The 19,968-nt window shown below is 36.8% G+C and overlaps 1 protein-coding gene across 1 annotated transcript in view; it reads right to left on the bottom strand.

The window, feature by feature from the left end:
- DBF4 (DBF4-CDC7 kinase regulatory subunit) overlaps positions 1 to 19,178 on the bottom strand; it is a gene marked incomplete at both ends in the record, with an annotated part of 28,809 nt that extends 9,631 nt beyond the window's left edge. The window contains 8 exons of the mRNA XM_080701891.1: positions 2,623 to 2,668; positions 3,401 to 3,437; positions 7,206 to 7,282; positions 7,783 to 7,852; positions 8,245 to 8,295; positions 10,163 to 10,342; positions 17,528 to 17,700; positions 19,133 to 19,178. Of these exons, the coding sequence (XP_080558017.1) occupies positions 2,623 to 2,668; positions 3,401 to 3,437; positions 7,206 to 7,282; positions 7,783 to 7,852; positions 8,245 to 8,295; positions 10,163 to 10,342; positions 17,528 to 17,700; positions 19,133 to 19,178 (680 nt within the window). The remainder of the gene's footprint in view (positions 1 to 2,622; positions 2,669 to 3,400; positions 3,438 to 7,205; positions 7,283 to 7,782; positions 7,853 to 8,244; positions 8,296 to 10,162; positions 10,343 to 17,527; positions 17,701 to 19,132) is intronic.
- Positions 19,179 to 19,968: the final 790 nt, after the last annotated feature.

Raw genomic sequence — 19,968 nt, 5'->3', positions numbered from 1 at the left:
CTTTTAGTAAGGACTATTTGATTTTTTTCTTTTCAGCTGTACAAATACTTTATATATTCCGAATACAAATTCCTTACTAGAACATCTGATTTACAAATATCCTCTTCCATTCATTGGGTTTCCTTTTTATTGTGTTCTGATCTTTGATATGTAGAAAATTTTAACACAGTTCAATTTAATTACTTTCTATTTAATTGTGTTTTTTTGGTGTTCTAAGAAACCATACTCTATGGCTTATTTTAAGAGTTTTATAACTTTAGATCTTTAATTCATTTAGAGTTTATATAAACATATATATAAACAAACATATATATAAAAAACATACATACATACATACATACATATACATACATATATATATATATATACACAAACATATATATAGATATACACACACACACAGGGTTTTGTTTTGCAGGTCTGGGGATGGAAACCAGGGGAATTTGACCTTCAAGCCACAGTCCCTGCCCTATTTTTATTATTTTGAAACTGGGTTTCACTAAGTTGCAGAGGGCAAATTAGTGAAACCAGTCTCAGCCGCCCGAATGCTGGGATTACAAGCTATATATATATATATATATATATATATATATATATATATATATATATATATATATATATATATATATATATATATATTCTTTAAGAGTTTTATTATTATTTAAAATAAGTGGTATACATTTAAACTGTGCCTGGTGCTCTCTACCCCCCAATCCCTGTTTTCCCCTCCCACCTCCCAACAATGAGTGTCCAGGGTATCCATGCTATATTCATTCTTTCACACATGTTCAGATGTAGTTCCTCCATTAATCAAGTTTAGCCTTCTACCACTCCTATCCTTTCGTTCAAACTTTGCTGAGATTGGCCATTTGTACCTCTTTTTTTGTAAAGTGTCTATTCAGTTCAGTTGCCCATTTCTTGATTGGATTCTTTGTTTTGCTACTGTAGAGTCTTTTGAGCTCTTTGTATATTCTGGATATTAGCCCTCAATCAAGAGTGGTGGCTGGTAAAGGTGTTCTCCCATTCTGTAGGCTTCCTCTTTAGGTTCTTGATGGTTTCCTTTTTAGTTTGATGTCATCCCACTTGTTAATTTCCTGAGTTTTGGAGGTCTTGTTAAGAAAGTTATAGCCTGTGCCTCTATGTTGTAGTGTGTTGCTGTACTGAGGATTGAGACCACAGGAATTCTAACTCCAAGATACAGTCCCAGCCCTATTTCTATGCTTTTTTTTGTTTGTTTGTTTGTTTGTTTGTTTTGGTGGTACTGGGGTTCCTGGAAGCCCTTCTACCTCCGGGCTACACTCCCAGACCTATTTTTACATTTTTATTTGGAAACAGGGTCTCCTAAGCCAGCGCGCGCAGTTGGCTTCGAACCTGCGCGATCCTCCTGTCTCTGCCTCCCAAGCGCAGGGATTACAAGCGTGTGTCACCACACCCGGCTTTCTATGCTATATTTTGAAACAGGGTCTCACTAAGTTGTGGAGGGCCTCACTAAGTAGCTGAGGCTGGATACTAACCTGTGATCCCACTGTCTCAGTCTTCCAAAGTACTGGGATTACAATTGTGCATCACCACACCTGGCTGTATATGACATAATTTAAAGGCCCAACTTTTATTCTTTTGCTTGTAGATATCTATCTAGTTTCTCTCAGTTTTGCTTGAAAAGACTGTCTTTTTCCCAGTGAATGATCTTCCTACAAATCATTTAGCCATAGTTGATGTTTATTTTGGGGGTTTCTATTCTGTTGGTCTATCTGTCTGCCTTTATGTCAGTACCAAATTCTTCTGATTACTATAGCTCCTAATAAATTTTGAAATCTGGAAGTATGAGAAATCTGTTCTTTTTTTCAAAACTGTTTTAGGTAATTAGATTTCATTTTTGTAGTAGATTTGTCTATTTCCCAAAAGAATTACTGGGCTTGTATTGAATCTATAGATTGCTGAGGATAGAGTTGGCCGATACCTTAACAATACTACGTTTTCTAACCTATGAACATGGGCTATCTTTCCATTTATTGGTGTTTTCTGTAGGCCTAATTTTGATTGCATTTGTTCTTTATATTTCATCAAAAGAAGCTTTTACTACACCTGTCATCTCAAAGAGTACCCAAGAGAATTAACTAGACTTGTCTGAATGAGTGACTATGAATGAGGAGGTCAAAAGAAAGTAATATAAAATCTTTATATTCTAAACTAATATATCTGTAGTTAATTTCATTAAGATTATCCTACAAAAGTTCAGAGTGAGTTTTGGGAAGATACCATATTACTTGTTATATTTAGATATTTTATTTCCAAATAATACCTAGTCATTTTTCCCATACAAATGTAAGAGCAATTTTTAAATAGTAGTTCAAAACCATATGGTACTGCATTTATCTAGAGAATGATTATTTGAAATACTAAAAATTGAGTTAAGTCACATGCTCTAAACCAGATTAATTCAGATATATCTACAATCTACTAAACTGTTCTTGGAACACAATGAAATAATGCTACATGCACAGTAGTACAATACAGAGATATAGCACTATTAATGGAGATATATTAATCTATGATCTCTTTTAACATTGTAGATAATCAGATACACTGATTAAAGATACTTACTGGATTAAAGATACTTACTGGCTTTTATCTTCTACCTTTACAAAAGGCTTTTTGAGTCTTCCTGCTGGAAAACAGATAACATATTAGCTACCTGCAAATCCAGGAGTTTTTTTCTTTGAAATGAAATCACTGACAAATCCCCCAACCAAAACAACCTATCCATTTCAGTTTTATACCTCAAGTGAAATTCTTTCCAATATATCCATTTCCAAAAATACCAGAAACTCTGTCCATATTCTGAGATTCTTAAATTAAAATGAAGCTACCAAAGTGTCTATGAATAGAATTCAGGAAGATTATGAATTAAAACAGAAAAAACCCTGCACTTTTATTTTTATTAACCTCTAATTGATACTCAACATTTCTTTCAATATATGCAACAAATCACAGTAGTAACAGTACCTGTGACTTTGATATCAAGAAAAACAGCAGATATTTTCACACAGTAGTTATATCACATAATCTCATGTATTGTGAATGCTTAGCACTTTTAAATTACATTAGCAATTAGCAGCACTGCTGAAAATTTTTTTTAATGTGTAATAAAACAAGTATCCACAATTTCATAACTAAAAACTACCTTGATAAATGAATTTCAACATAATTGATTTTATGAGTAATTTAATGACTTAAAATTATTCCAAGAGGGGGAAGCTGGTTTAAAAATGGACAGTCAGACTGTCACAATGGTCCATGTTTTAAATGACTATGAAACCCCTGAATAAGTCATTTAAAGAGACATTTACACAATTTCTAGAAGCAAATCAAACAATTTTATATATATCAAAATACTTACTTCTTGTTTTTTGAGTTCCAGTACCAACTCTTTTCCCCTGAAAAAAGAAAATGGGAAAAAATGTATATTGAAAATACTGGGTTTGAAACCACAGTAAAAACTGCAGTGCCAATTGTTTATTATCTCCAATGTTTAAAAGGAAATAGAGAATATGTACTATATCACAGAGGGGTGACTACTGTTTAGAAAAAAAAAAAATCTTGCTTTTTAAAAGCAACTCAACCAAAGAAATTTAAAAAAAAGACTACTTGAGAATTAAAGATCTTAACCACTGATAAAGAATTCAGTAATACAAACTGAATTTTACATTATTACCCAACAAGTACCTTCTACTCTATGTACTGTTTTAGCCTCTATAGAAATCATCAATAATGAAATGTACAGCTAGTCAATTAATCTAAAAATTGTCACCTAGCTGGGCATGATGGTGTACAACTGTAATCCCAGCATTTGGGAGACTGAAACAGGAGGATCACAGTTTGCAGATAGCCTCAGCTACCACTTAGCAAGGCCCTTTGCAACTCAGTGAGAACCTATTTCAAAATACGAAATAAAAAATAGGGGTAGGGGTGTAGCTCAGAGGTAGAATGCCCCTGGGTTCCATTCCCAGTGCCGCCAAAAAAAAAAAAAAAAAGTCACCTAAGTTATTTTTACGTCATATTCAGCAAAACTATTGGGTTAAACTGAACAAAGGAATCAGGCAAAATATTTATTAAAGGTCTGTCAGTTTAGGCCAATCTGAAATATGCCAGGTGGGTCAATGGATCACACCAATAATAAAAACTCTGAACAGCATTTAATAAGCAACTACCTAAAAACTTAAGGGCTTAAAATATGTAAATAAAAATAAATCAGAACCAGGTATGGTGGCACATGCTGGTAATCCCAGTACTGGGAAGGCTGAGACAGGAGGATCATAGGTTCAAAGCCAGCCTCAGCAGCTTAGTGAGACCTTGTTTCCATAAAACATAAAATAAGTCTGAAAGTATAGTTCGGAAGTAGAAGACCCCTGTCTTCCATCCCCAATACCCCCCCACACACACACACACACAAATTCAGAAAGACTGTGGAAAGAATCAAAATTTATTTAGTCATGTGAGTTGACAGAAGTGGCAGAGCCAACATTTAAAACTCCTGTACTAAATCCAAATTTCTGGGTAGAACAAGGAAAGAGGCTCCAGTGATTCAAAAATATAAACCATTGCCCAAATTGTAAACTAAACTCTATGTGTGTATATTGGGGGGTAGGAGGGAGGGTAGGGACAAAACCAAAGTTGCATACAAATCTTTGAAAAGTGAAAAAGATTTGAACCACCACCCACAAAAAAAGACAACTAAGAATCTATAAAACTATAATGATTACCTGCTAAAAACAGTAGCAAAACCAAAATAAAACTCTTTAAACTATTATAATAGATATGGAGCTTATAAAATGTAACATTTACAATGTTCTGTAAACTTATTTGACACATAATGAACAAAGAAAAATGGTCAATTCTTAAAGGCAAACAAGCAGATGTCAACTCTAAAATGTTCTTCCTGATGTCAGAACAGAAAAAGACTTATTTAAGTGAAAGTAGCCAGGTGTGGTGGCTCTCGTTTGTAATCCTAGTACTTGTGAGGCTGAGACAGGATTTCAGGTTCACAGCCAGCCTCAGCTACTTAGAACCTGTTTCAATTAAAGAATAAAAAGCCAAGCGTGATGGTGCACACTTGTAATCCTAGCATTTGGGAGGCTGAGACAGGAGGATTACACAGGTTCGAAGCCAGCCTCAGCTACTTATGCCCTTTGCAACTCAGTGAGACCCTGTTTCAAGATAAAGAATAAAAAAATTGGGCTGTGGATGTCGCTCAGAGGTAGAATGTCCCTGGGTTCCATCCCCAGTTTCACACACACACAAAAATAAAAAAGTAAATACACATAAAACGAATATAAAGATACAAGTTCTCAACAGAAAAAATTATAAAAAGGAACCTAATCAAGACTATAGAGTTGGGCATGGTGTCACAAATTTGTAATCCCAGCATTTGGGAGGCTGAGACAGGAAGATCGTTGTTCATGAAAAGCCTTAGCTACTTAGGCCCTCTGCAACTTAGTGAGACCCTGTTTCAAAAATAAAAGAATAAACAATAGGGTTGGGGGTGTAGCTCAGCGGCAGAATGCCCCTGGGTTCAGTCCCCAGTACCGCAAATAAAGAAAAAAAAAGAAAAGAAAATTGTAGGACTAAAAACACATCTGAGCTACAAAATTCACTGGATGTACTTTGTGTTTGTATGTGACACTGGGGATTAAACCTAAGGGCTTTTACCTCTGATGTGCACCCCAAAACCTTATTTATTTTTATTTTGAAATAGGGTCTTGCTATGTGATGAGGGTCTCACTACTAGCTGAGGCTATCCTTGAACCTGCAATCTTCCAGTCTCAGCCTTCCAAATACTAGGATTACAAGGGCGTGCCACCATGTCCAGGTTACTGGATGTACTTAATAATAGAATGTGGGTGACGAAATGAAGTTTTAGTAAACTCAAATGAATAATTGGAAGAGAGTAAAAATAAAGACTAAAGAAAAACAAATTGAACAAAGACTTGGGAAAAGCTGGGGTTAAGTAAAATGTCTAACCTTTATTATTATTATATATTATTATAGTTAAAGAAAGTGTCATTACCCTTATCAGAAGGTGTATTACACTATAAAAAAACTGCTAAAACATGCCAAACTACCTATTTATATACATCTTATATATCTTTATATACTTTCCTATGAAGTTTATTTTCCTTTGATTGCAACAGCATAAAGATTGCATGAGGGAAGGAAAGGTAGACAACAAAAGAATGTTCTGAGAAATATGAGAACCAGGAGAAAGCTAAGGAATGAGAGAAATTCCAGAAAAGAATACATAAGTTCAAGAAAAGAATGGAAAATAGCCAGAAAAACTAATATGGCTATTTTTTTTTTAAGTATGATTTGGCAAATTGGTTGGGAAGTTTATACCATGTAGATATGTGAATGAAAAATATAAAAGTAGAGATTTGTGAAGGATAGATGAGATGATTATAAAGATTGGACAGTAGTTAGGGATGTGTGCATAAATGAGGTTTTATTTGTTTTAAAGTATGGAAACTGTATCTATATAATAAAATCTTAAAAGAATAATCCAGGAAAGAGACTGAAAATGTGGGGATATCAGGTCTAACAGAGTACAATGTCTAGTATGGTTGTTTAACAAATATTTCAAGCTATCCATATAAGATTTTGTTACATTATCATCTATAGCAATTAAAAGTATGTACATCCAGTAAGTATATGCAATGAGCTGGGCATGGTGGCACACACTTGTAATCCTACTATTTGGAAGGCTGAGATAGGGAGATTGTAGGTTCAAGGATAGCCTCAGCAAGTAGTGAGACTCTCATCACCTAGCAAGACCCTATTTAAAATAAAAATAAATAGGGTTTTAGGTGCACATCAGAGGTAAAAGCCCTCTTTTAACATATTAAAAGTATGTTCCCTATTTATATTCCAAAAAGGAGTACATTACTTATATTAGGAATTTCTTATGCAATAGATGAATTTTAGTGTTTTCCTACAGAATAAAGAAATGAACCTATAAAAACAAGCAGCAATAAAAAAAAAAAAGGGAACAAAAAAATGTACACACTATGCCAGACAACTTTTACTGCACTGAGTACAATCTCAATGTTAAATGATCCACAACTCAGAAACATTAACATAATACACAAGTTTATAGCTGGTATTCTGACATTAACAATTTTTAAAGCTAAAAATTAAAGAAGGCAACATACCACATCTCTTACAGAAGTACTTGATTTTTTAAGTAAACACAACTCTTTCTTCTTTTGTTCAATGTAGTATCTAATGTCTTTATTAAAAGAAAAAAGGGCTTGTGATTAGCAATTTTATCTTTGAAATTAAACTATCATTAGAATTGCAGTAAATTAATTAATCCATTTATTCATTTATTTGTTTTGTAGTACTGGGAATGGAAACCAGGGTCCTTCTATTTCAGGGGTACACTCCCAGACCTATTTTATATTTTATTAGGAAGCAGCCTCACTAAGTAGCGGAGGCTGGCTTCAAACCAGGGTGAACCTCCTGTCTCAGGCTCTCAAGTACTGGGATTACAAGCCTGCACCACCACACCTCGCTAAATTTATTTTTATACTTTTATTGGTGCATTGTAATTGCACATTATAGTGAGATTCAAAGTAATACAAACATGCATGAACTGTAGTAAATTTAAATAAAGGATTTGCCTTCACATGTGTTCCTCATCATACAAATCTTCACTACATAAAGTCAAGGGATGGACACTGGATATTTATAATAAATATTGTCAAAACACAATTATAAAATCCTTACCATCAATATGAAGAATTTTTACTCCCCATGATAAGGCATTTGATAATATACTATTTGAAGGAATAAAATCCTGTTAAAAAAAGATTGACAGTTTTTCTAAGAAATTATTTAAGATGAGCTACTTTAAAAAATCATTTAAAGCTTAATGGCACTGAAATAATTATTCATAACAGGCACCACAGGCATTCTAAAATTTATCCCATTTACTATACACATTCCCAATTTAATGTATATTGTAAGGCAAATTTCAAAAGTACCCAGCAATATTTTAAAAGACCACAAGATGGGGTTGTTTCCCATGAAAAATATCAACTCTATTCTTTGTAAAATGAGATAAATACTGCAATTTAGACTTTTCCTATTACAAATGAGTGAAAAGAAAAAATTCAGGGATACCTATCACTTCCAGAAGAGTTGTTAATAGCAAAATAAACAATGTGAATTTTTATAGTTCCTACTTACATGATCCTTGATAGCTTTTTCAACTAATAATTTTCCTCTGCTTAAACAAACCTATAAAAAGATAAAAAAAGAAAAAGAAACCAACACAGTGATTTAAAACATAGTGCTTCATGAAGAAAACCCTGGGAAAATAAAATAGCTAAAGTAAATAGATAAATATTATTTGTATAAGTCTTAATGGTCATCGACACAGTCAATATTTGATCAATACTGATTTTCTTTAAGGTATTGGGGCAAGATCACCTATTTAATAAAGTTTTGCTTCTTTTTTGGAGGAGGAGGGGAGCAACTAAATTCAATTGAATGACAACTAAGAGGTCATTTCTGTATTGATTTTATTTAATGAGAAAATAAAAGGCTAGCTTCTACTGAAATTTGCTATCTATTATTAACTGGTTTACATTTTAGTTTCTTATTAAAATGAAGATTTAAGAAAAAGATTAAACTTTTATAAACAAGTTAATATACTTTCTAAATAAAAACAAAAAAAATTGAAATTCTATAAGCAAAAATTAATTGGGAACTAATCACTACTGTGTTACCTCCTTGCTCCATAAAAGCATTAGCAGAAAAAAATGTCTGTGCCTTCCTATGTCTCTTCTCACACTTTATTTTTTCTTTCCTTCTGTCAGTCCCTTTTCTAAAGTGACTTACTTTGTAATTCATTTTTTTCTGCTTCCCCTGCTTTTCAAATGGCTATGGTAGATAAACAGAAGATATTTAAAAATAACAACTTTCCAGGTGTGGTGGCCCATGTTTGCAATCCCAGCATTTGGGAGGCTGAGACAGGAGGATCAAGGTTCACAGCCTCAGCTACTTTGTGAGGCCCTCTGAAATTCACTGAGACCCTGTTTCAAAATAAAGAATAAAAAATAGGGCTGGGGGTGTGGCTCGGAGATAGAATAGCCCCTGGGTTCAATCCCCAGTACTGAAAAAAAAAATTACATTTCAATTTAAAAATTTGGATAAATACTTTATTTCTCATTCTATTCTCCTTCCCACAATCAATTAAATCAATTTGATTTATCCTTCCTTGTATCTTCCAACTTATTAACAGTGGAGTCAATTTACTGACAAGAGTATTAGAGGTGTGATATCAATAATTCTCTAGTGGGTTGGCAACAATTTTATGTAGGGACTAGAAAGGACACATTTTAGGCTCTAAAGACCACCTGGTCTTTATCACCACTACTGAATTCTGTCTAAAGGACAAAAGCAACCACAAGTAAAATATCTTTACAAATGTGTTTCACTTATTCTTTATGAACTATGAAATCTGAATTTCCATACAATTTGTTTGTGACAAAATGTTCTTTAGATTTTTTTCCTCCATTTAAAAGTGGGAAAATCATAGTTTGTAGGCTTTAGAAAAACAGTGGGCTACATTTTGCCAGTTTGCTTATTCTAACTTTGAATTACAAAAGTTTCTATTTCTTCTTTAAAAGAATGATCTATTACTTTTCAGTTGTAAATTACTCTAAAAAAATAAAAGCATCCCCAAATATAAGGGGATCCTTTAGGAATCAGGGTACTACAGTTAGTAGTACATTATAATTAGTACTCAGAGTATACTGTACTATTAAGAAAAAAAATCACCTTTCAAAATAGAGGGCAACTGCTGGGCGTGGTGGCCCATGCTTGTAATCCCCTTGCTTGGGAGGCGGAGACAGGAGGGTCACGCAGGTTCGAAGCCAGCCGCGCTGGCTTAAGAGACCCTGTTTCCAAAAAAAGTATAAAAATGGGTCTGGGCGTGTAGCCCGGAGGTAGAAGGGTTTCCAGGAACCCCAGTACCACAAAAAAAAAAAAAAAAAAAAAATTGATGGCAACCTTACTAATGACTATGACTTTAAGTACTGTTAATTATTATCACAAAATCCTCAGGCCTTTCTGAGTCTCAAAGCATATTTAAGAGACTTACTGTGTCTGGAGACTTAAATGAACTTCCATCATGGCTGGGTTGAGGAGAAGTGGTTTCTGCGGTATAAGTAGACTCTGGACTTGGTACAGGAGAAATTCGACCCAATGTTTGAGCAAATTTTGCTTCCTTCTTATTCGAAATAAGATAACTAATATCTTTGCTGAGAAATTCTTCAACTCGCTAGAGGAAAACAAAGTATTTTTAAGTTATAAAGCCATAACCTGTTTCATATGCTAGGCACAGTATAAAATTTCAATTGGCTGCAATTTAATATCTTGTAAATTGGTGTTTACTGAACATGCGAGTTCTATGGAAGTATAATAGGAGTTCCAAAAACACAGCAACACCATGTATTAAATACTAAAGTACTTAATCCTAATTAATATATTTAACAATTCTCTAGTGATAATTATTATCCACATTTTTCAGAGATGACAACTGAAAAGTATGCTGCTTGGGTGTATAAAAGAACTTAAGTATGGGTATTCTGACTCAATCTAAGCAGCAGTGTCCAAAAAAATTCTGTACAATCATGGAAATGTCTACACTATCCAATATAGTAATGATTTAATGATTTGCCACATGTGGCTGCTTGAGCCCTTGAAATGTAGCTACCATGTCTAAGCCACCAAATTTTTAATTTTAAAGAATTTAAATAGTCATATGCAACTAATGGCTACTGTATTATACAGCACAGTACTAAGTCATTAAGTTATAACACCTTCCCCTGAAGGTTTAAACTTGTAAGACGGAGGTAAACTTTATCTTAGAGTGTAAGACTAAAGGAAATTTCTCCACCATAATGTTTGAAACAACTAAGTGCCTGAATTTATAAACACATGAACCAAAGTCAATGTTATTGAAGATCACCTGCATCCAGCAGCAAGAACATTAAACTAAGCAGAATTAAATACTAAGTAGAATAGTACTAAGAGGATTAATAAAAATATATATTAACCATAAATAATCATTAATTACTTATATAATAAAAGAATTCCAAAAGTATTTTAAACAGCTTTATCTAATTTCCACAGTATCTCAATATAGAAGGGATAATACAAAACAAAGCAATGTTTTTAGTAAGTTAACTTCATCTAAGCACTACTAAAAATTAGCTGCTAAGGTAACCTTAGTGAAACAAACATAATTTTTTTCTAATGACATTAATTTTCAATGATATTAGTAAATATCCATATTTATTTATTTATTATTTATTTATTTAGCAAGTCTGAGGATGGAACCCAGGGGCATTCAACCTCTGAGCTACAACTCCTGCCCTATTTTTTATTCTTTATTTTGAAAGAGGGTCTCACCAAGTTGCGGGGGCCTCACTAAGTAGCTGAGGTTATCCACGAACCAAGATCCTCCGGTCTCAGCCTCCCAAATGCTGGGATTACAAGAGTGTGCCACCACGTCCGGTTCCCATATTTATTTATTCCAGAAATTAGGCTCAAATCCATATAAAGGCAGGCAGGAATATAATGATAGTATATACCCAATACTGTTTTCATCTTCATAAATATAAAACTCTAACACTAAAAGAAGTTCTTTTTAAGAAGCAGAGGTACTAGGGATTGAACACAGGGACAATTTACCAGTAAGCTCAATTTTTACTTTTTATTTATTTATTTTTTTTAAATTTGGAAACAGGGTCTCTTAAACCAGCGCGGCTGGCTTCGAACCTATGCAATCCTCCTGTCTTTACCTCCCAAGTGCGGGGATTACAAGTGTGCGCCACCAGGCCCGGCTTCATAATTTAATTTTTGAGACAGGGTCTTGCTATTAAATAGCCCAAGCTGGCCTGGAACTTGGGATCCTCCTGCCTCGGCCTCCCCAGTGCTGGAATAACATGTGTGTGCCACCATAACCAGATACAGTTTTAATTTTTCAAGAGAAGCCCAGTCTCCTACACTTTATGGTGATAAAATATAAACAACACTATTTGACCATTTTTAAGTATATGGCAATTAAAATACATTTGCAATGTTATGCAACCATCACTACTATTCTTTTCCCAGGACGTTTCCATCTTCTCAAACTGAAACTCTATATTCATTAAACAATAGTTCCTTTTTACCCTCCAGCCCCTGATAACCTCCATTCTACTCTGTCTCAATGAATTCAGCTATTCTAGGTATCTCACTGCTATGGTTTGAACATCTCGACTAAAACTCATGTTGAAATTTAATTCCCACTGTGCTTTAGTATTAAAGAAGATGAAACTAAACCAGAAGCTGTGGCACAAACCCATAATCCCCATAATGAGAAGGCTGAGACAAGACTGTAGGTTAGAGGCCAGCCTCAGCAGTGTAGCAAAAGCATGTTTCAAAATAAAGCTGGGGGTATACCTCAGAAATAGAATGCCCCTCGTTTCAATCCCTAGTACCTCATACACACACACACACACACACACACACACACAGTGAAAACTTAATATTTGGAGCTTCTGGACTATTAAATGAGGCCAAAGGTGAGGCAAGACCGTAATCCAATGAGACTGTGGATTTTTTTTTTTTTTTTTTTTTTCAGAACTAGGGTTTGAACCTAGGGGCATTCTAACCCCGAACCGGAGACCCAGCCTGATTTTTTATTCCTTATTTTGAAATAAGGTTTCACTAGGTTATGGAGGGCCTCACTAAGCAACTGAGGTTGGCCAAGAACCTATGATCCTCCTGTCTCAGCTTCCCAAGTACTGGGATTACAAGAAATGCGCCACTACCATGTTACCAAGTCAGGCTAGCTAGATTGTGGCTTTTTTTTTTTTTTTTTTTTTTTTTTTTTTTTTTTGCGGTACTGGGGATGGAACCCAAAGGCATTCTACCTCCGAGCTACACCCAACCCTATTTTTTATTCTTTATTTTGAAACAGGGTCTCACTGAGTTGCAAAGGGCCTCACTAGCTGAGGCTGGCTATGACCCGCAATCCTCCTGTCTCAGCTTCCCAAATGCTGGAATTACCATACCCATGTGCCACCACACCCAGCTAGACTAGCTTTTTAAGAGGAGACAATCTGTTTCACTATGTGATGCCCTGTGCCACCTTGAGGCTCTGCAGAGCCCCACCAGCAAAAATGACCTCACCAGACACAGATGCCCAATCTTCAACTTTCCACCCTTCAGAATAGGGAGTTGAATAAACCTTTTTAAATTACTCAGTGTGTAGTATGCAGTTACAGCTAAAATAGTCATTTAAGTCTTGTGTCCTTTTATGACTAGCTGTGTGTGTGTGTGTGTGTGTGTGTGTGTGTGTGTGTGTATGGCTGGGGATTGAACCTAGGGACATTTTACCTCCGATTTACTCCCCAGCCCAGCTGGGTGGGGTGATGCACACTTGTAATCCCAGCACTTGGGAGGCTGAGACAGGAGGATTGCACAGGTTCGAAGCCAGCCTCAGCTACTTAGTGAAGCTCTCGGCAACTTAGTGATACCCTATTTCCAAATAAAGTATAAAACAGGTCTGGGAGTATAGCCCGGAGGTAGAAAAGCCCCTGGGTTCTACCCCCAGTACCACAAACACACACACACACACACACACACACACACACACACACACACACCATGTATGCATGTATGCATATATAGTTCTTTTCTCTTTTTTGCTGAGTAAAATCTATTAAATGTGTCCATTGCATTTGTTATATTCTTACTATATCAAAACCCAACTCAAACAAGATCTCTGCTATGACTTCTAACAGCAGATTTAATTATTCTCATCTCTGTGTTCTACTAGCAATTTCCATGTTTCTATTAAAACATTCACAATGTTTTATTCAAAGTTACTTGTCTGATGTTCCCACTAGACTATGAGTTTCTAGACAACTAGACTATAGCTTATCTTTATATTCTAAACTAGTGCTGGCAAATGAATACTCACATCTTAATTATTTTTCAAAACTGAGTTCAAATTGTATCTGTTCTATGTGCTCCACAATTCCTCACCTGGAAGTAATCTCTCCTTTTTGGCATTTTATGTTGTATTACAATTAATTATACCCATGCCATCTCTACCTAGATGAGAACCTAAGATAGGATAGAAACAGGATTCATATTTTAATCTGCCAAAACAGATAAAACTGTGCCCTACATACCATGCTTAAATAATTGTTTAATTAGTTTTACCAGTCATCATCTTATTAGACATTATTGAATCTGTGTCTTTTAAAAAGTAAACTCAAAATTTACTTTCTGATAACTCAAGATCATGATGATGAATATCAAACAATTAATGGCATCCTCAAGTTTATAAAATGGCAAGGTATTCGTCCTTATATTTCTGTTCTCATTACCTTATTTTAGCTTAAATTGAATTTTAGCCAAAATCGTTCAGAAACATCTAAATGTGGTTAGTTATTATGTCCTTTTTAGATGTTTTTTTAATTGCTACTTTTCTTACCACTATAAAAGATATTTCCCCATTGTGTCAGAATTCACTGCTATGTTTTCGGTGCTAGACTCTATCAGAAGTGCTGAAAAGATTAATGGGGCATTAACTTCATTATGACTAGAAAAAAATATATATAAAGTGGTCAAAAAACAAAGACACCACCAGAAATGGTGACTTGAAGCAAGATAAATAATAAAAAAAGTTCTAAGTACAACTAAACATTAATAAGCACAATCTTTTAGAGTATCTAACAAAATTACCATTTCTTAATATTGAATCCTAAAACTCTTAGTGTCTAGAAGTTAAAGTTCTTTTATAGTTTACATAGTTTTTTTTTGTTTTTTTGTTTTTTTTTTTTTTGCGGTACTAGGGATAAAGTCCAGGGGAATTCTACCTCCAAGCTATACTCCCAGCCCTATTTTTTATTCTTTATTTTGAAACAGGGTGTCACTGAGTTGCAAAGAGCCTCACTAAGTAGCTGAGGCTGTCCACAAACTGCAATCCTCCAGTCTCAGCCTCCCAAATGCTGGGATTACAAGTGTGTGCCACCATACCCGGCTACATAGATCTCCTATAATTTCTAATTGGTGTACTATAATTACATACAGTAGTGTGATTCACAGCAATACATTCTATATAGCATGTCACTTGGTTTGTTTCATCCCCATACCTTACCTTCTCACTACTCTACGAGCCTCTCCTAATTTTCATGAGAATTTTTTTCTTTCCTTTCTTCTCTGTAGCTTCTACATATGAGAGAAAACATGTAGCCCTTGATTTTCTGAGTCTGGCTGATCTCATTTAGCATGATGTTCTATTTAAGAGATCTTCATGGCAAAATGCTTTCAGTGATTGAAATGGTAAAATGTGTTAGAGACAGAAAGCAGGATTTAAGCAATAAATCATTTAATTACATATAAAAGACAGTATGGGAAAAGTCAGAATTCAATAAAAATAAATTTAGGATGAAAGTTAAAATCCAATTCAATTTAAAACCTAGTTTGGGGAAAAACTAGAAAACTATACCCTTACGATGTTTATTGATATACTTTGAACCATGTTAGGGTAATTTGAAGTATATAAAACCAAAAGGTTCCTCAACAATTATGTATGGCAGAAGTAACTAAATATGTATTTCCTACAAGTACCTTAGGAACTTCTCTGGGACAAGAAAGGAAAAAGGGACCAGGGCAAATCATTCCTGCTCTAGCCACTGTGCTATTTTAGCCAGAGCTCCATTTATACAGGTGTCCCATACTTCTGAATATCATTTTTGTCTGACAGGTTTTACTCCTAAAAAATTAAAATCTCACTGCTTTAGACCATTAAACTCCAGGCCAATAAAGTGATTATATTTGAGGCTGCTGTCAAATTATACCAACTAGCTACTGTATAGTTATTGATCTAGAAGAACAGAATGTTGTAGTACTGTGTTAGCCTGAGAATTAAAAGGCTGCATCTACTCTGATCTAACTTTTCTGGATCTGAAGTACTTTATCTCTATAATGAGTCATTTCCTCATTGTGTAAGGCCCTTAATACATTAAGACAATCTTGATAGGTAGTACAGTCAACATGAAGGCAAGACTATTGTACAATCTTTAGAAATGTAGTCATATGGTCATGCTACTATCATAAATGTAACAATGTTTTAGTTTAAGAGAATAGCAAAAAACAAAAAAACAGATTAAGTTTTAGATGATACATAAGCAAAATACCACAAAGACAAATGGTTCCAGGCAACTTGTTATATGTTCTGAGTTTCTAATCTAGGAATGAAATGATCAGCTCAAATATTTAAAGATGCTGCCCTTCAAAAACTCAAAATTTGCTGGGCATGGTGGTGCACACTTTTAATCCCCACACTTGGAAGGTGGAAACAGGAGGATCATGCAGGTTCGAAGCCATCTGTGCTGGCTTAAGAGACCCTGTTTCCAAACAAAAAAAGTATAAAAATAGGTCTGGGAGCGTAGCCTGGAGGTAGAAGGGCTTCCAGGAACCCCAGTACCACCTAAAAAAAAATAAAACAAAAAAACCAAAAAAACAAAAACAAAAAACCCTCAAAATTCGCCAGGCATGGTGGCCCACGCATCTAATCCCCGCGCTTGGGAGGCGGAGACAGGAGGATCGCGCAGGTTCGAAGCCAGCCTTGCTGGCTTAAGAGACCCCATTTCCAAATAAAAATAAAATAGGTCTGGGAGTGTAGCCCGGAGGTAGAAGGATTTCCAGGAACTCCAGTACCACCAAAACCTCAAAATTCAGCAGGAATCATCTTAGTAACCTTACTCAAATTCAGCTAATATTAACCTTAATCCTAAGAAATTTGCCTAAATTTTCTAATAATATAATCAATTTATGTAAGGTGGAAAGATTTAAATTTTAACCCAAAATTCTATTTCCTTAAAAACACTTATTCAGTTGAGACTCAGTCTCTCTCAGAATATAATTATTTGTACATATGTATCACTCACAAGCAATTATAAATATGTGAGTTGAGAAGGTTTACTATGTTCTCTGGTAAAATTCTTAATTGTTAATATAGTCCAGACCTATTATGTCACTCCACAATAATCATAATCAAAGTTTCTGATAATTGGAGGATAACTTGACATTACAACGACAAGGTAATGAGCAGTTCTAGTAGGACAAAGGAGTCTCATTTCTTAAACTTTGGAGATTTTACACTAGACTACAAATCACAGAAACCTGACAGTTTTGTCAGGATACAAAAAGTTAACATAAATGTTTTTTCCTTTTTTTTTTTTTTTGGTGGGAATTGAACCCAGGCCTCTTGCATGCTACCAATGAGCCACACCCCTATGAACCACACCCCTATCCCTTAACTGGTTTTTTTTTTTATAAATAGCTGATAAAAACTTTAAACTTGGTGCTGACAGATGGTTTTAAGTTTTCCAAAACTTAAATGATTACATATTTGAAAGTGCTAGTTACAAATTTTTGTCAGTGGATGATTTTCACTTACCCCTCCCAGATCCTTTATGTCCTTTTGCAGTTTTTCAGATACGGTGACAGAGGGTAGGTCAAGGTAAAATACTTTCCCCAAAAGTGGCTTATATTTGGATTTTTCTGGTCTGTTATCACTTTTCAGAGATTTCAAAGATGGTCTGTTCTTTTCATTTTTGACTTGGATTCCACCTATTATTAAAATGCTTATAATTAGATATCTTATGCAGGCAAAATTCTTACTGGTTGTGTGTGTGTGTGTGTGTGTTTTACTGGTTATTGAACTCAGGGGTATTCTACCTCTGAGCCACACCCCAGCCCTACTTTACTTTTTTATTTTGAAACAGGGTCTCAGTTGACAAAGGCCTAAGTTGTTCAAGCTGGCTGCAAACCTGCCATCCTCCAGTCTCAGTATCCTAAGCACTAGGATTACAGGCATGTACCACCATGCCCTGCTTTTACTGTTTTAAAAATATTTCATCCTGCCTGGCATGGTGGCGCATGCTTGTAATCTCCGCGCTTGGGAGGGAGAGACAGGAGGATCATGCTGGTTCGAAGATCGCTGGCTTAAGAGATCTTGTTTCCAAATAAAAAATATATGAAATAGGTCTGGGAGTGTAGCCCGGAGATAGAAGGGTTTCCAGGAACCCCGGTACCACAAAAAAAAAAAAAAAAAAAATCATCCTTATCACACCAACTTAAGTCATTGCACTTAAATGTAATTCTCAAAAATTACAAAAAAATTACAAAAAAATTGCAGTATTATTCAAGATCAAAGCAAACTACCCTATAGGCAGGCACAAATTCTATACTGGAAAATAATACAATCAACAGGATAAATTTATGTGTTTATTCCTGTTTAAGATATTATGGCATGGAGCAATATATATGCTTTTGAAAGATATTAAGATGTAAACTCCATGGGAGTATTTACTCAACTACGTATTGATCAGTTCTGTTAGAAATTCAAAGCTGGTACTTAAGATGTTGAACTCTTGGCGACCCCCAAAGCCTGTTTTCCATAATGACCTAAACCACAAGAATTACTGACTATGCACGTTTTGGTTTCACATTAAGTCTATTAAAAGAACTAAATGATCCATTACATATAGTTATGTCCACACAGAACTTAATGGTCCATTTAGAAGAACATCATTTCATTATTTTCATAGAAAACAAATCCGAGATGCAAGCCAAGTGCTTTAAATTTATAAAATACAATCTATTCCTTAGTGGATACTACAAACACATATTAAAGACTTCTGATGCTGAAATGTGTTTGCCAAATCAAGTGACTGAAAATAGAAATGTGTTTTTGTTTTCCTTTAAAGCTGAAACTGGCGTTGAGTTGTATTTGATACAAGTTCTTTCAACTATAAGTGAAGGAAAATAAAACTGAAGACCAAAAGTCCACCCGCAATCACATAATCTAAGGAGGAAACGAAAAGCCAGGCCCGCATCTGCTCTGGATGGAGCACGCACCGCGGGCGCCGCGCACGGCCCGAGCTTCCCGGGCTCCGGGTCCGGCGGGGCGGAGCCGGGCCGAGCCCGAAGCCGAGGCCCAGCCGGAGCCCGCGAGGAGTTAAGGATTCAAGGGACGGCGGGCGGAGGAGGCGCCGCGTACCTTGGAAGTGGCCTTTGCTGTGGATCCTCATGGCTCCGGGGTTCATGGCAGCCGCCCGGCGCCTACATGCTGGGTCCGCGCCGGGCGCCGAGCCGCAGGGCCGCGACCGCGAGGCTCCCGGGAGCCGGGCGACAGGACCGAGGCTCTCCGGCGGCCTCCACCCTGCACAGGAGCCGAGCGTGCGGGGCCGGACCCGGGCCGGCTCCAAGGCGCGGAGGAGGAGGGCGGAAAGGCACAACGGAGGACTAGTGGGCAGCGGCGGTTGAAGATTTGAAAACGCGTCACGCGACCGCGGCGCCTATACGCGCGCCCCGCCTCACGCCGCGCCCGCCTCCAGGAGCCGCACGCCCCGCCCCTCAGGGCCGCCGCACGCCCCGCCCCCAGCCCGCCTTCCCGAGCAGCAGCTCCGCCCCCAAATACGGCCTGCTGTCCCCGCCTCTCAGGCCGCCTCCTCCCGCCTCAAACCCGCCCCACTCGCCCCGCCCTTTCGGTCCGCCTCCTTGAGCCGAATCCCCGCCCCTCAGGACCGCCTCTTAGGACCGCCCCCGGCCCGCCTCCTCCCGTCTCTATAGAGGCCCCTCATTACCACCTGCTCGCCCCGCCCTTCAACCCGCCTCCTCGTGCCTCAAGCCCCGCCCCTAGTACCGCCCTCGCACCGCAAGCCCCGCCCACCACTCGCGTCTCCGCCGTGGCCCCGCCCCCAGCGCCTTGCCCTTTCCGCCTTAGCCCTGGCTGCCGTCCCTCCCCTTCAGTCCCGACGCGACCCCGGGGTTCGGGTGGCTCTGCGTGGACCGCGAGTCGCTGATGCAGCCAGCGCCCGCCGAGGCCGTCGAGCC

This window comes from Muscardinus avellanarius (assembly GCF_963383645.1).
Source record: "Muscardinus avellanarius genome assembly, chromosome: 9".
NCBI lineage: Eukaryota > Metazoa > Chordata > Mammalia > Rodentia > Gliridae > Muscardinus > Muscardinus avellanarius.
This window is presented reverse-complemented; position numbering and strand designations above follow the sequence as displayed.